This window comes from Antedon bifida, chromosome 3 (assembly GCF_963402885.1).
Source record: "Antedon bifida chromosome 3, ecAntBifi1.1, whole genome shotgun sequence".
Taxonomy (NCBI): Eukaryota; Metazoa; Echinodermata; class Crinoidea; order Comatulida; family Antedonidae; genus Antedon; species Antedon bifida.
In genome coordinates this window covers 26,427,704-26,443,167 of record NC_136228.1, presented here as the reverse complement: position 1 = coordinate 26,443,167, position 15,464 = coordinate 26,427,704, and the positions used below count along the sequence as shown (strand labels likewise).

At 42.3% G+C, this 15,464-nt stretch overlaps 2 protein-coding genes across 4 annotated transcripts in view; both read left to right on the top strand.

Annotated features, from left to right (window-relative positions):
• The first annotated feature begins 5,773 nt into the window (after positions 1 to 5,773).
• On the top strand, positions 5,774 to 13,551 carry LOC144838335 (uncharacterized). Its single transcript, XM_078693673.1, has 2 exons — positions 5,774 to 5,969; positions 12,126 to 13,551. The coding sequence occupies exon 2, from the start codon at positions 12,130 to 12,132 to the stop codon at positions 13,549 to 13,551; it is 1,422 nt and encodes a 473-aa protein (XP_078549799.1). The 5' UTR covers positions 5,774 to 5,969; positions 12,126 to 12,129.
• LOC144836882 (asparagine synthetase [glutamine-hydrolyzing]-like) overlaps positions 13,461 to 15,464 on the top strand; it is a 27,103-nt gene continuing 25,099 nt past the window's right edge. The window contains exon 1 of one of the 3 annotated variants that reach the window (XM_078691795.1): positions 13,461 to 14,319. The gene's annotated coding sequence lies outside the window, so the exon portion shown is untranslated. Of the gene's footprint in view, positions 14,320 to 14,376; positions 14,402 to 15,464 lie in introns of those variants that run through there. The other 2 variants (XM_078691796.1, XM_078691792.1) reach the window with 2 other exon arrangements.

The following is a 15,464-nucleotide window of genomic DNA, read 5'->3' as shown; positions in this document are numbered from 1 at the left end:
AAGATATTTGCTTGAATTGTTTTTCTTTTTGGCACCAATTATTGGGTTTGTTATCTACGAATGGCGTACATACATAAAATTATTAAAAACTACGTCATCGATGCCAATAATTCATATCAGAAAGTCAATGAAAGCAGATATTCGAAATGAATGCTACATCGATGCTAGACTTAGTTTATGGGATTTTGCAGGCCAAGAAATGTATTATAATACACATCATCTATTTATGCCAAAGCAAGGTGTATACTTGGTTGTTTTCAACGCTGCCAAAGCAATTTCTAATCCTTATAGACATATTAAGCGGCTACAGTTATGGTTACAATCTATTGCTATGCATGCCGATATTGAAAATGTCGTAGTATTTCTTGTGGGTACAAGGCGAGAAAGTATATGTGATACAAACTTGTTTCCAGCTTTTGAAAAATTGTTAAATGCACATATTTACAAAAGGTTTTCAAGATTGCTTGCCTTTCATCCAAATGGTGGACTTTATTTTTTTATTGAATACGCTCTCAGTGATGATAAAGATTGTAACCTATTACGAAAAACTATACACAAAGAGGTGCAACTTCTGAAATACTTCAAGGAATTATTGTTTGTTAAATATCTTTTATTTAAGGAAATACTAAATGGATTTCGCTCTAAAAATTGTGTTATTACAAGTATAAACGATATTGAAAAGGAAATAATTTCAAAAAGCAAAACATTTCTAAAATATGAGCTGCGTACACTTCTGAATTTTTTTGAAAAATCTGGAGATATTATATACAACGAACACGATGAATGGCTTCAAAACTATATTGTTTGTGATCCAGTACTAATAGACATTCTGAAATTACTAGTAAATGTGCCAGAACCACATAAAAGAACGCGAACTGTATCTGATCTTTGGCAGAGATTGCTGGAAACCGGAATTATTGACAGTAGATTAGTGGAACATATTTGTCGAATGAAAGGAATTTGGAGAGTTTATCCTTATGTGATTCGTTTTTTGGTTGAAACACATCTACTTTTTCCACTTACAATTACTAATGAAATTGATCAAGTTGGAAGATTTTACCTTTGCAGCCGATTGCCGAGAACTGATTTACAAACTAGTAAATCAGCTGTTGACATCAATGAAATATTTTATTTTGATTTTGGAGAAATAATACTTGAATTTATCTTTCTTCGTCTTATTGCCAAATGTTGCAAGATGTTTAATTGGATTAATATCTACTATAATGCTGCAAAATTTAGAGCAAGTGAATCATGTCTCTTTCAAATAAACACGGAAACAATTTCTGCTGGCAGCATTTTCTTTTATGATAAAAATCTCATCAAACTTTCAGTTACTAAGGTAAACCCGAATCAATCTGTAAATATTCTACACAAAATTACTACTTTCATAGAAGAAATTGTTCAACAGACGTTCAGTCCTGATTACGTTCATGAGCAGTTTGTTTGTGGTCCAGTGTGTGAAAGATGTAGTTCTTTAGATGGCACATTGTGTTTGGTGAACATCGTTACTATTATTAAGGACGTCTCTGCAATTGACGAATATAGAGCAGATGATTACCACACGATTTCATTTAAATCAATGGTAAGTATACTGGGAAAAGTGTTTGTGAGGTGATAGAGGATATACATAGGTTAAAAACGTATTTAGGCATAAATAATAATAGTAAATCATAAACTGTAATTATTATATCAAATATGTTTACAAAACTAAAGTTGTAAAGAAGTAATTATCATTACTGTTTCATAGGTGTAGACTTTGTTACTTACATTGCCGGCTAGCCATGCTATCCAACACCGGATCCAACATTAACTCTTAATTGTCTACTTTTTAGTAACTGCTTTTTACAAATTAGTGCTTATGAAATAACTGTAAACATTGTTCCAACAACAGATTTCTGTGTTTCGTTCTAAAATATACTGTATTATATTATTATTTATTTAATTATTAATATCAGTCAGTTTTTATCATTTGAATAAATTGTTCATTATTTCAATTCAACTTTATTTCAGACAAACTGTCCATATGAAACATATAAATACAATAAAAAATAATACAAAGCATTATGTGACAACCGTCATGGAGAGAGGACTAATACTTATTTGTTGACATATAGTGCCTCTTAAATTATGTTTTGAGGTTTATTGGATGTAGACTATGTTTTTCTATAATTTTGTTGAGCGTAGAAAGATTGTCAAAATAAATTACTTTATTCTTTTTACAGTTTAATCTTGTGTGCACTCGACAAATGAGGAACGATAGATCACAAGGAAGTAAATTATTTGTACAATCCTCCACTTAATATTTAAACAAATCAGGATGTAACTTTTTTCATTTTGCTTTATCATTTTGAGCATAATCAACATAACAAAAGTAATAGCAATCACTTGATGATCTAATAAAGTTATTACTGTACTGTATTGTAAACAAAGTTTTCTTTATTTTTCATTTTATTTTATGGCATCATCTTTAAAAATGGCTTCCATAATAATGGACACAATGTCGCTTGTGTTGCCTACACATGTGATTGGAGGCGCTCATCCATCAATTCGTCGCAAACAAAATGTTGACACCTTGCAATTGTCTGCGACAATTCATAATCGCTGACCAATTATACACCGATTTTAACCAATGTGAAATGCTCAATAAACTTCAAGACAAAATTGCAATTCAGTTTCTTATATTGCGGTTTCTCATCGAACGCCTTATTCCTGAATCATAATTGACTCTAATAAACAAAATAAATAGGATAGGAAGCGTTTCGAGATATAATGGGTCAAAGTTCAAAATTTACCAATTACAACAATGTATATGTATATGTATTATAACAGATTTATGGAAGCACAATTTGGTTTTTTATTACATTTTTATGATTATAGGTGTCTATTCAATCACCTTATGAAAAAAAAATCCTTTGTGATTCAGGGTCAAATGACAATATTGACCAATCATAGAATGTCCCTATAAAACCAAATAAAAGCTAATATTTAACAAAAATTGGATGTTTTCTCATCCTGTTTACTTAATCAATCATACGCAATGTAAAACAGCAAATATATCATTTCATCAGTTGACATAAGGTCAATTTCATCAGTTGACATAAGGTCAAAGGTCAACATTTCAATATGCGTAATTAGTTAGTTACCAAATAAAAGTTGTCCAAACTATGATATCGATGGTTTTACAAGTAATCAAATTATTTGATCAGTAAAGTTATGTTATTTCATTACAATTTTAATCAATGTAATTATAATACTGTAATTAATCAAATCAGACTTAAAATGTTACGCTGACCTTGAATAGAATAAATGGTTAAAGCACAACTTATAACACTTTTCAAAATTCATTTTGCAAAGATTGGTCAGAACATGGTTGTGCAGGCCTGCAATATTCATTTTGATTTTGGATTTGATCTGCTTTTTTATGTTGGCAATATATAATGTTGGTTTTTATTTGTCTAGGTACTCAAATAACTGAGAATACTTAGTTATGTACTAGTCAATCTGTGCACCTTTGGTAAACAAAATACAATTTTGTGGTTTATATTTGGTAGCTTTGTAAAGTTTACGGATTAGTTTCCATTGATTTTTCACAGACGCCTTGAGAACTTGGGTGGATAAGCATATAACAAATCTTACTATATTATTGGTTATAACTTTTTTCATCCCCATTGCAATCAGAACAGAACAGTTCATAGTTCAACTAGCACGTCTAGAATATGTATATACCAATCTTAGTGAATAGATAAATCTGGAACCCATGTCCATGAATGATTTTCTGGACTATCCAAACAAGCCGATTCACCAAAAGGGCATATTCTTGCATTGCTATCATTAAAATGATTCTAAAATAGATGATTAACTCTGACTTTCGTTGTAGAGCGCACATGTTTCACAACTTCAAGACACTGTTCTGTGAAGATTTCGGTCATTTGGTCTAGTCCTGCAAAACATTTGTGATCTATCTCTATACGTGACCACCAGGATTTGACCACCAGGATTGATTTCTGATTTCTCGTTCGAAAAAAGAAAGAGACATAATCATTTACAGTGAACACAATCATTCAAAGCATTGCTTTTTTTGATTCCACCCTTTTCACTGCCAATAATAATTGTTGATGTCCCATTCATTTTATTATAATAGTCTATATTGTTTTCCAATACTATGTTTTATTATGAATAAGCTTACATTGAAATGAAAATATTCGTTCGTTAGATAGACGCATAAAGATCAGATGAGTTTGTTCTCTCCTAACATCATACTGTTAACTTTGAACAGTATATATGCAACCTTGGGAAAGATGGACTTTATTATTATAAACAGGTTTTCTTTCTCTTCAGAAAGCAAAATGTGTACTACACTATGCACAGGAAAACTATCTGTGGCTAGCAACAATACTGAGACTCATATACAAATTGTGGTCTGTCTGTGTAGTGAGTTGTGGATTCAAGTTTTTATTAGCCAATAAAAGTAAAAATCTAAAGAATTATTGACCAGGATTATAGATCTGAGTAAATGTGTCGTCAACTAGGGAAACAGGCAATATTCTCTTAATATTTTCAAAAGGGAAAGAAATCCTGGTTGTCTCTTATGAAAGGTAATTTTTGAAACATTTAAAACATACAGTATTTGCAGAACTTGACAGTGAAAAGACAAACACATATAAGTGACGAATCCAAGATCATTAAATAAAAAGAGATGGGGATCACTGAATGGCCAGAGTCCTTGGAATTGTGAATTGAAATGGTGAAGTTAACCTACTTTTGCATTGTCGAAAATAAAGGTGGGGGTGGGGTTGACTGGGCTGGGCCACCTGGATCTGTCTATGCCCTATCCTGTGGATGAATTGATATTCTCTGATTCTGATGAATAGTAGTTTATTGTCCAAATAAGAATATTGTAGCCCTAATAAATGCAACTGTGTAGTGGCAAATCATTAAAGGTCAGCGTAACATTTTAGCATCATGGCATTTTAACAGTCATAATATTATCATTTATTTTACATTTTTATAATATTAAAATAATGCGCACTAGAAAAATACCATAACTTCACTGATCAAATAACGTGATTATATTTATGACCATCGATCTCATAGTTTGAATAACTTTGCATTATATAATATAATAATTTACGGTATTTAGTATATTACTTGTTAAAATGTTGACCTATGTCAACTGGTGTAATGATGAATGTGCTTGTTTGATTGTGTATGATTGATTGATGTCTTAACAGAATTATAAAACATTTTGTCTTAAATGTTAGTTTTTATTTGGTTTTATAGGTCAATATTGACATTTAACCTTTAATTGCAAAGGATTTTTTTTCATAAGGTGATTGAATAGACACATATAACATGACCTTTTAAATTTTAAGGTCCGCCTTCTAATTTGCATGTTAAAACGTTCTGTACCACGCTTGTGTAGGCTCAGCTCACAAAATTAATTTTTTCGACACAAAATGAATTCAGTCGACGCGAAATGAATTTTGTCAACACAAAATGAATTCTGTAGACACAAAATGAATTCTGGTACAGTAATTGTATTTTGTCGACACAAATTAGCAATGTCCCGAACGGCGCCCCGTACACCACAGCCGCTCTTCTGTTGTTTCGTCGTCGTAATAAAGTGGTGGAGACTTTGCTTTGCGATGGGGCGACTTGACTGGATCCTGCGGTGAAAACGGTAGTTGGGCCCGTACAGTAGTAGGCCTAGGGACATTATTTATGAAAATGTTGTGAACGGCGCCCGCTGGATAAACAGACCACCCCTCCGACCGAACGAGGGCGTCGCCCCGATAGCTTGATTTGCATACCGGGGGTATGCAAATGTTAACGTGGGACCTCGACGCCGCCCGAACCGGTCTATTCGAAGCAGGAACCAAGGAGAAACGGACATAAACGGAATTGACCAATATATTTGGATTCGCTGCTTTCGGATCTTGTGTGATTTAGGACAAGCGGGACTGACTAAGGTAAGCCTAGTAGCTTTATCAGGCCATTCCAGCACCAACCTAAAATCACAACATTGGTGCTGCGAGCAAAAGCTCGGAATATATTTTTTTTTTTTTGAGAGGCGGGAACCTTGATTGCTTTGCATTCTTAACGTGATCGGGTTGATCGCGAGGTATTTCGTCCTCCGAAACCTATTAACTTATTGTGCTTACGGTGCATTTGTTAGTTTATTGAAGTTGGTATATTTATTAAAGGTATAACATACCGGTAAAGTTAATCACGCAGTATTGTGGCATTTGGATACTTGCTGATTAGCGTATCGACGGGGTAGTTTTGTTGCTATAGTTGAAGTATTAGTGGGCAGTTTATTAGGCCGTATCACCTGGTGGGGTACTAGGCGTGGCCGTTGAACTGAGTGGCACCACTAATTTTTAACCTTGATTGTTTTTTTTTTGGATAACATCTTTTTCGTCCGTCAGTCAGGTTTTTCATCTTGAGAAATTATACTGGCTGTGCGTATTATATTGTGTTAACCTCACAGTGGCATTATCGCTCTCCTTTCATTGCATCGGGGGAAGGTTTAGTGGTAAGTGTTGTTAAATGTATTGACGTCTTTTTGAATAATCTAGTTGCTTTTCATTGCAGGTTTGCTGGTATAATATTTTATTATAATTATTTGCATCTCCAACAGCCATTTTGCAATATTGTGTGTGTGTGTTACTGCATTGACGATATTTGATTCTACTGTTGGGCCTGTAATCTTTATTACGTCTGGCGGTATTTTAATTTGTATCGTACTCTTTGCTTAATAACATCTGTCATACACTGTAACTAGATTTAGGAGCATAACAACCCAATAGAAGAGAGACAATGTTTAGATCATGTCGTCTAATAAGGTTCTAGTTAACTTTTGCCCAGTGCAAGACCTTCATGGAGTCCCTAATGTAGGGAAGAAACGAGCAACTAGAATAATTAAATGGCGGGCTACCCATGGCAACATTACGTCCTCTAATATTCACCAGATACACGGAATAGCCGGTACTGCCAGGTTAGTTGACTACCTGGATTTTCAACCGAATCCGAGTTTAGGTGGAGGCGTAGGCCAGATGATTGATAATGTGTCACCTCTAGTGGAAAAACAAAATAGAGCGGCCAGAAGGGGGTCGCAGGTCGCACAACCTGTATATATAGAAGGGGCATACAGGGTGCAAAATGACGGGGGCCATAGTGGTCGATACCACGTCCTCTTATCGCCCCAGGCTACTCTTTTATTAGACGTACCAGGTACGTATTATACTGCAGGACCTGCTAGTGATCCTCGTCATCTCGAAGGTGGGCTTAGGGCTTATATGCCGTCCACCTCCGTTGGGCGTTCTGACCAGGATAGAAGTAAGAGTAGGTCAACACAACGTAGGAGCTACATCAAAAAGCCATCTCCAATAACCTTAGACTCGTGTTTTAGCTCTAGGGAGGACGAGGAGGAAAGACTCCCCAGGAGACTATCTAAAAACGCTAGGTCTAAAACTAGGGCTCGCCGTCGATCTCCATCGACCAGCGATAGTGACCTTAGTAGAGAGGGTACTGATACTGATAGTAGCAGGAGTATAGAGTCTGATAGACATAGTGCAGGGGCTAGGACAGCAGTGGAGTGTCTTAAGACTACCCCGAGAATCAGGCACTATGAAGGCCGGCAGTGTCTTTTAGAACATAGGAGGATGCGTAAAAAAGATATACCTAGGTCTCTAACGTTTAGGGGGAGGGGAGACAACTGGTTCTTTTTTAAGCGACGATTGGCTTCATTTATAGATGAGCAGGAACTCACAAACCGTGAAAGTAAGGACGTCCTTACTTGGTGTTTAGACGGAGCGGCGGCTGAGTTCTATGTGAATCTAATAGAAATGGACGCTGATATGGGCTTTAGGCAGATCATTAAAGCTTTCAACCGACGCTTTAATGAGGACGAGCTCCCCGCAGTCCTCCAAGCTAAATTAGAGACTGCTACGCAAAATGAGGGGGAGACTATAGAGGAATGGGGAGATAGAGTGCTAACCCTGACTAGAAAGGCGTTTAAGGATTTGCCCAAGGAGTGGATCCAGGAGCAGGCCGTAGTTAGGTTTTGTATTGGGTGCAGGGACGCAGAAGTAGGTAGGCACGTCATGCACAAGCTGTTCAACTATTCCCAGAGCTATTAGGGAGTTTGAAAAATATGATAGTTATAGGGGACTATATAGTAAACGTAAGAGTAAGGTTAAGGATACCGTGAAACCTCATGTTAGGTCCACGGTCCGTACTTCTTTTGCACCCCCACTATCTTTTCAGCTACCTTCAGAAGACCAGGACGATACCGAGGGTGAAACTGGCGATGAGGTATCCATTAAGCAGGTGCGAGGGAGGCCTATGAGGGGAAACCGTGTAACGTTTCAGAGGCCAGCACCAGCTTGGGTTCCTCCGGAACCCGCACCTACTGACGGCCAGAACCAGCCTCGAACTGTGACGTCGGTGCCACCCACCAACAATACTCCTACTACGGAGGCCCGTTTGGCCGCTGTGGAGAGTAATTTCCAGACGTTGAACACCAATCTGGGACGGGTGGAGAACACCGTGAACACGGAGATTGCCGCCATGCGGAATCAATTGGATCAGCTCATGCGTTTCATGAGACCAGGCGAACTAGCTTGCTTTGAATGTAAGGAGGTGGGACATTTCCGCAGGGAGTGTCCGAGGTTAGCGAGCCGTTTGCGTCAGGTTAGTGGCAATGAGCAGGATCCGTTAAACGAGTAAGGGTTGGGTCAGAGGGCCGACGACCTAACCCGGTTCCGGAAGCTGGCCAGGAAGATGATGGCTCGTCAACTATCTCCAAGCTGGGCCCGATTGCCAAGCCTGTAAATACGGAGGAGGTAGCACCGGATCCTGTGACGATCATCGAGCCATCTACAATTAGCTCAGGGCTGATTGAATCATCTACACCGACGACAACCAAAACTGAAGAGACTCAAACTCGGATTGTTATCAACAGGGTAAAATCGTTGAATGCGTTGCATGCAACTGCTTTTGTAAATGGTACAAAAATTGACGCAGTCGTGGACACTGCAGCGGATTTTACCATACTATCCGATAAGGTTTATAAAAGTCTAGATCCGGCACCACCTGTGGTGTCCACCCTGTCCTTTACTTTGGCAGGGAGGGGAACATCCATGCCAGGTTCGAAGGTGGGGCCTCTACAGTTTACATTGCGCGATGGTTCTGTGCGCTTTTGCATTGACTATCGAGCTCTCAACAACATTACTACTAAAGATGCGTATCTATTACCTCTAATTCGTGATTGCCTTGACACACTGTCAGGGAATATCTGGTTTTCTAAACTGGACGCGATTTGGGGGTACTGGCAGATTAGGATGAAAGATGAAGACCGTAAGAAGACAGCGTTTATCACCAAGCATGGCTTGTATGAATTCGTTAAAATGCCATTTGGTCTAACCAATTGTCCAACTTTCTCCCGTGCCATGGGTTTGGTGCTTCGGGGATTGACGTGGGATATTGTGTTGGCGTTTCTCGATGACATTGTCGTGCTAGGCAAAACGTTCGAAGATCATCTCAGCAACCTCTCTCAGGTGCTGCAACGATTTCGTATTAACAACTTTTAACTTAAACCTAAAAAGTGTGTTTTCTTTCAGAAACAGGTTGAATTTTTAGGGCGAATCGTTGGTGAGGATACTGTGGCGGTGTCCGATTCGGATATAAAGGCTGTTCAGGACTGGCCGACACCTACCAATCTGAGAGAAGTACAGCAGTTCTTGGGGTGGGCTAACTACCATAGAGAGTTCATTGAGAACTTTGCTGGTTTAGCTGCACCTCTATATGAACTCACTAAAAAAGAGGTGAAGTTTCACTGGGATGAGGAACAACAACAAGCGTTCACCGGCCTGAAAGCTGCTCTCGTTCAACCTCCTATACTCGCCTTGCCGAACGGGACTGATGAATTTATTATGGATGTCGACGCTTCGGATCAAGCGCTAGGAGGCGAGCTGCTCCAGGTACAGAAAGGTAAAGAGAAGGTAATTGCATACGCAAGTGCCCGTCTAACTCATGAACAATGGAACTATTGCACTACACGCAAGGAGTTGCTAGCAATTGTGTTCATGACCAGGCATTTTAGGCACTACCTTCTAGGCAGACCTTTTAGAGTGCGGACGGATCACAACAGCCTGACCTGGCTCCTCAACTTCAAGCAACCACAGGGGCAACTCGCTTGGTGGATCGAGGAGCTGAGCCAGTACCACCTGCTGATTGAACACCGCCAAGGACAACACCATGGCAACGCCGATGCTCTTTCTCGCCGACCAGAAACTCATGACAGTAGCCACGACGGCCTGCGCTTGAAGGGCTTCCCTGTGGGGGCTGTTCGTACTGTCAACGAGCAGATGCAAGATGGTCAGCGTTCCAGGATGAAGTAGACGACGTTGTGCCCATCGCCCACGTACACCAGGTAGCCGTGGACCACCCGGAGGGTACTCTGCCAGGGGACGATGTTCCTTGGGACCCCGGTGGACAGGTAAGTATAGAGGTATCACGGACTGCTACTAACGGTACGATTCAGTTTTCTTTCCTACAGGACGACGACGGTGGACGAGTGTCTGCAGTACAGCTACGCCCGAAGGGAGCCGAGTGTTGGGGTTACTCACTGGACGAGCTACGGCAACATCAAACGAGTGATCCTGACTTGGCACCTGTTCTGGACTGGTTGCAGAATGGGGAACCCTCCGAGAATCAGCTGTTTATCTCCAGCGCTGCCACCAAACACTACTGGCTGAACAGACAACGCCTGCATCTCACGGAAGCAGGTATACTGTTCATCAACCAAGCAGAGGGTACCGGACGACTACTTGTGTTGTCTAAGGAGCTACACACCGTAGCTCTCAGGTTACATCATGATTTGCCATCGGCGGGTCATCAAGTACGGTACGGGATGGCCGGGGATATACAGAGGTATGTACAGACTTGCAATATTTGTAATAGAAGCAAGAAGGCAAGCCAAGATCGACACCAGTTGACAGAATTCCAGGCCGGTGTTCCTATGGAACGCATACACATCGATTTCCTTGGCCCGTTACCAAAAACTGAACAGGGAAACATCTACATTCTGATGATGGTCGACCAATTCACCAAATGGGTTGAAATCAGCCCGCTCCCGTCTCAGGTTGCAGAGGTAACCGCTAGAGCCCTAGTAAGGGACTTTTTCTCTAGGTTCGGTGTACCTTTTCAGTTACACTCAGACCAGGGGAGGAATTTTGAAAGTGAATTGTTTGCATCTTTATGTAAAGTTTTACAGATCCACAAGACCCGAACGACAAGCTACCGACCGGCGGCTAACGGTCAAGTAGAGCGATTTAATCGCACACTAATGGATGCTGTACGATGCTTCGTGGGGAAGAGACAGCGAGACTGGGATGTCTATCTACCGCAGATTGCTGGTGCACTACGCGCCACGGTGAACCGCTCGACTGGTTTCACTCCAAACATGCTGATGCTGGGCCGAGAGGTTAATTTACCAGCTGATCTCATGTTCGGAGAATGCCGGTCCACCGATGAGCAGGAAGCCGCCACCTACGTTGCAGATTTGGTAAAAGCGATCCGTGATGCCCATGGCATCGCTAGGGAAACGCTAAAGCAGACTCAGAAGAGAATGAAACGGGACTATGATCTTCGAGTACTGGAACGACCATACCAATGTGGGGACAAAGTCTACGTTTTTGACAACGCTACCCCTCGGGGAAAGTGCAAGAAATTGTGTCCCCCCTGGAAGGGGCCCGGTATTATTACTAAGGTTATTAGTTCTTGTTTATTTCAGGTGCAGCTGAGAAATAAGACGGTGGTTTTAAATCATGACAAGCTGAAGCCCTGTCGGGATCGACAACTTCCTAAATGGCTGGCTGATTTTAATTTACCTTCTCTTTCTTCACCTACAGATCCGGATGCAGGACCGTTGTATTGTCTATGTCACCAGCCCTGGGCCGGCTCATTTATGATACAATGTGACTATTGCGAGGTGTGGTACCACGGTGCATGTGTGAATATTGCACCGTCTGAGGCCTTGGACATCGACTTATATCGATGTGCGGACTGCAAGTCCTCAGTTAACAATTAAGTACTCACGTTTACCTTCTCTTCTTCCTCAGATATATGGATCAGTTACCGTTCGCTGACGGAAGTGAAACGGAGATTTCCGAGATGGAGGAAGATGTGCTCCTGGCTAGTCCAGGAGTACAGGAGGAACCGACCCCGAAAGGGGAAGCGGTGGCTGGGGATACGAGAGGGGCTTGCCCGGCGGCGAGCACCCCAGCCAAGGGGAAACCAATCTGCCATCTGATGACTCCGAAAGAAGAAGCAGTGGCTGGGGATACGAGAGGGGCTTGCCCGGTGGCGAGCACCCCAGCCAAGCAGAAACCAAAATGCCATCTGGGATGTGGTCCAGTGAGCAACATGCGGGTCCACGTCACGAAGATGCATGCCCTGGCATGTTTTCGACCACTGGAACGAAGTTCTTGGCGGAGGGCACGAGTGCAATGGCGGGCACTCACCAGCTTGGCAGCGGAGGGCCTTGGTAAAGGCAGAACACCAGAGGACTTGAGATGTCTCCTGAACGTCCAGCACCTAATGGGGGATGGCACTGACGTCCTACCTCCGGATAGGAAAACTCGTAGTGCCATCCTTATGCTGACACGGGTGATTGGGGGAAAGAGGCCCCCGCCTCTCACGATAGCTCCGGTTATCAGTCACCCGTCGGCTCTCATACACTGGCGCTGTGTGATTGCTCTCATCGCTTCTTTTGGTGAAGAGCTGGTGAAGGAGTGTGGTCGTCGGGCTGAGGAGGAGGAGGAGCCGGCAGTGGACCAGACCGCCAAAAAGCCGACGAAGAGGAAAGCGGCAGGTGGAGAACAGGGAGAGCGACCGACCAAGCGCGATGCCCCGGCACCGAAGGATGGTAGATCAGTGGCGGCGCCACCGATTGTGCAGGGTACATCGGCTTCGCTTGGTTCGGCGCCCAAAGTGTTCGACGCCTGTTTTCATCTGGACCGGTTGCAGAGGGACCTGCAACTTTCCCGACGAGCGGACCTCTGGGACGTGGAGCGAGCGGTGCGGGTGAGAAGTGGAACACAGCCTGTGGAAGTGGTAGGCGGGATTGCCCTGTTTGGCGATCCAACCACTTACCCCACCGAGCGGGAGATTGGCGGACTGGCGAGGAACGGCTGTGCGGTGGGCTTGGGAGTGGCTCCTGGCTACTCGCCGACAACGGTCCAATTCGATAGGCTTCTGGCCTTAGCCCGAACTCGAGATGTTCGAGTAATCGGGAGAGTGGGGTTGGACCATTCGGCCCCGCCTACAGATTGGCCGAGACAAGATCAGCTGCTAAAGAGGGTGTTGGGTCGTTGCTTGGACGGCCGCCACCACCGCATGCTGTGTCTTGAAGTCTCTCTATCGCGTCTTGGACATCCTACGTCTAAGTCGTGTGTTGAAGGAACAGCGGCTGCTTCTGGCAGACTACGCTTCCACGGAAGCCGTAGCCACCGCCTACCTCCGACATTTCCCCAGGACATACTTTAGCGTGACCAGCCGAGTGACGGGCTTTACGGCCGATCAACGCAAGGGCCTGCGTTTCATCGCTACAAATGAAGATCGGCGATTGCTGATGGGGTCCAACGGACCGGACTATCCTCCTGCCGGATACCCAGTTGGAGCACCTCATCTGTTGTGGGCGACCACCGTCGCCGTGGGACAGGTGCTCGACCGGAGCCCCATGCAGGTCATTGATCTGACATGGAAGAACGGTCGAGATCTCCTTTGAGCCCCTGGCTCACCCACAACCAGAAGTTTTCAGTTTTTCCAGAAATTTCCGTTTCAAAAGAACATGGTTCCGTTTTACATTTATTTTCATTTATATCTTTCAGGTATCCAGGGAAGCGGAGGACGGTGCTATAGGCATGTCCCACGGCCAGTGACTACCTGAAGGGATCGTTGGAAGCGGTCTACATAGCTACGGGTATCGGGTATTTTTCACGTACGAAAATCACCCGGTTCACCTCCGAGGTGGATCCAGGACGGGGTGCCCGCTTTTCAAACACGGGAGGAGTGTTGTGAACGGCGCCCGCTGGGTAAACAGACCACCCCTCCGACCGAACGAGGGCGTCGCCCCGATAGCTTGATTTGCATACCGGGGGGTATGCAAATGTTAACGTGGAACCTCAACGCCGCCCGAACCGGTCTATTCGAAGCAGGAACCAAGGAGAAACGGACATAAACGGAATTGACCAATATATTTGGATTTGCTGCTTTCGGATCTTGTGTGATTTAGGACAAGCAGGACTGACTAAGGTAAGCCTAGTAGCTTTAATTATCAGGCCATTCCAGCACCAACCTAAAATCACAACAAAAATAAAACATTATAAAAAGTAAGGTAAGTGACATTATCCAATTAATAATATACAATAGGCTTAGGGTTATACTAGCCTAGACCTGGCTGTTGCCTAGCTAGAATCCTATCACTGCATAAGCTAGGCCTTACTAGTACTAGCTAGGCCTATACTTGGCTAGGCCTATACTTGGCTACTACTAGTTAGTACTACTAATAATACTATACTAGCAGGGCCGTAGCCAGGATCTGTCAAGGGGGGTGGTTCGGACACTAAGTATAGGACATTTCCCCCTGAGGGGGAGAATTTTTTTTAATGACACCCCTAGATGGCCGGAAATGGTACTCTCGCACATAACATTCATGATAAATGGCACCTCTAATTGGTCGGAAAAGACACTCTCATGCAGCATGCTACCAATGAGCAAAACGATCGTATTCGCCGCTTTTCCTCCTCCTCACACACATGGACTATTTAACCGCCGATTGTTTGATCATTCACTCGGTATTTTGTTTTGCGTTCAAGTTCAATGTGAACGTACGCCTAGGAGAATCCCCGATAAAAGCACACTTTGTGTGAAAGAAGGCAAATTCAATGCTTATTATAGCTCTACTTGTATTTATTTACAGCAATTTGAGGAAATTAATTATTAATCAACGTAAATAGATGGTATTGATACAGTTCAGTACGTATCGGCTGGTAGTAGCCCTAGAAAAAAATAATCAAATGCTATAATGTAAACTACAGTACATGATACCATAGGGTAATATATTAATATACACTATAATCCTCTATGATTATGATACACTATACTTCATAGCCACACATAAATACTGTAGGTAACCGCAGCGTTCCATTTTTTTATGACGTAAATCTTCTAATAGTAACCCACACTCTCTCCTTCTAATAGTAACCAACCTTATAAGTCAATCTATAATAATAATCCACTACTCTAATAGTAACCCATGGGTTAATATTAGAGTCACAAAAACTATTGACAAAATTACATTATGAATTGAAGACTGATCATTTATGATGCAGCCGTATTTTGAAAATAAGGAGATAATGCATGTTGATCTCGGGAGTGGGGGAGGATTGAGTGTTTTT

Excerpts from the sequence above, each read along its gene's own strand:
- LOC144838335 (XM_078693673.1), top strand. The coding sequence starts at position 12,130 with ATGGATCAGTTACCGTTCGCTGACGGAAGTGAAACGGAGATTTCCGAG.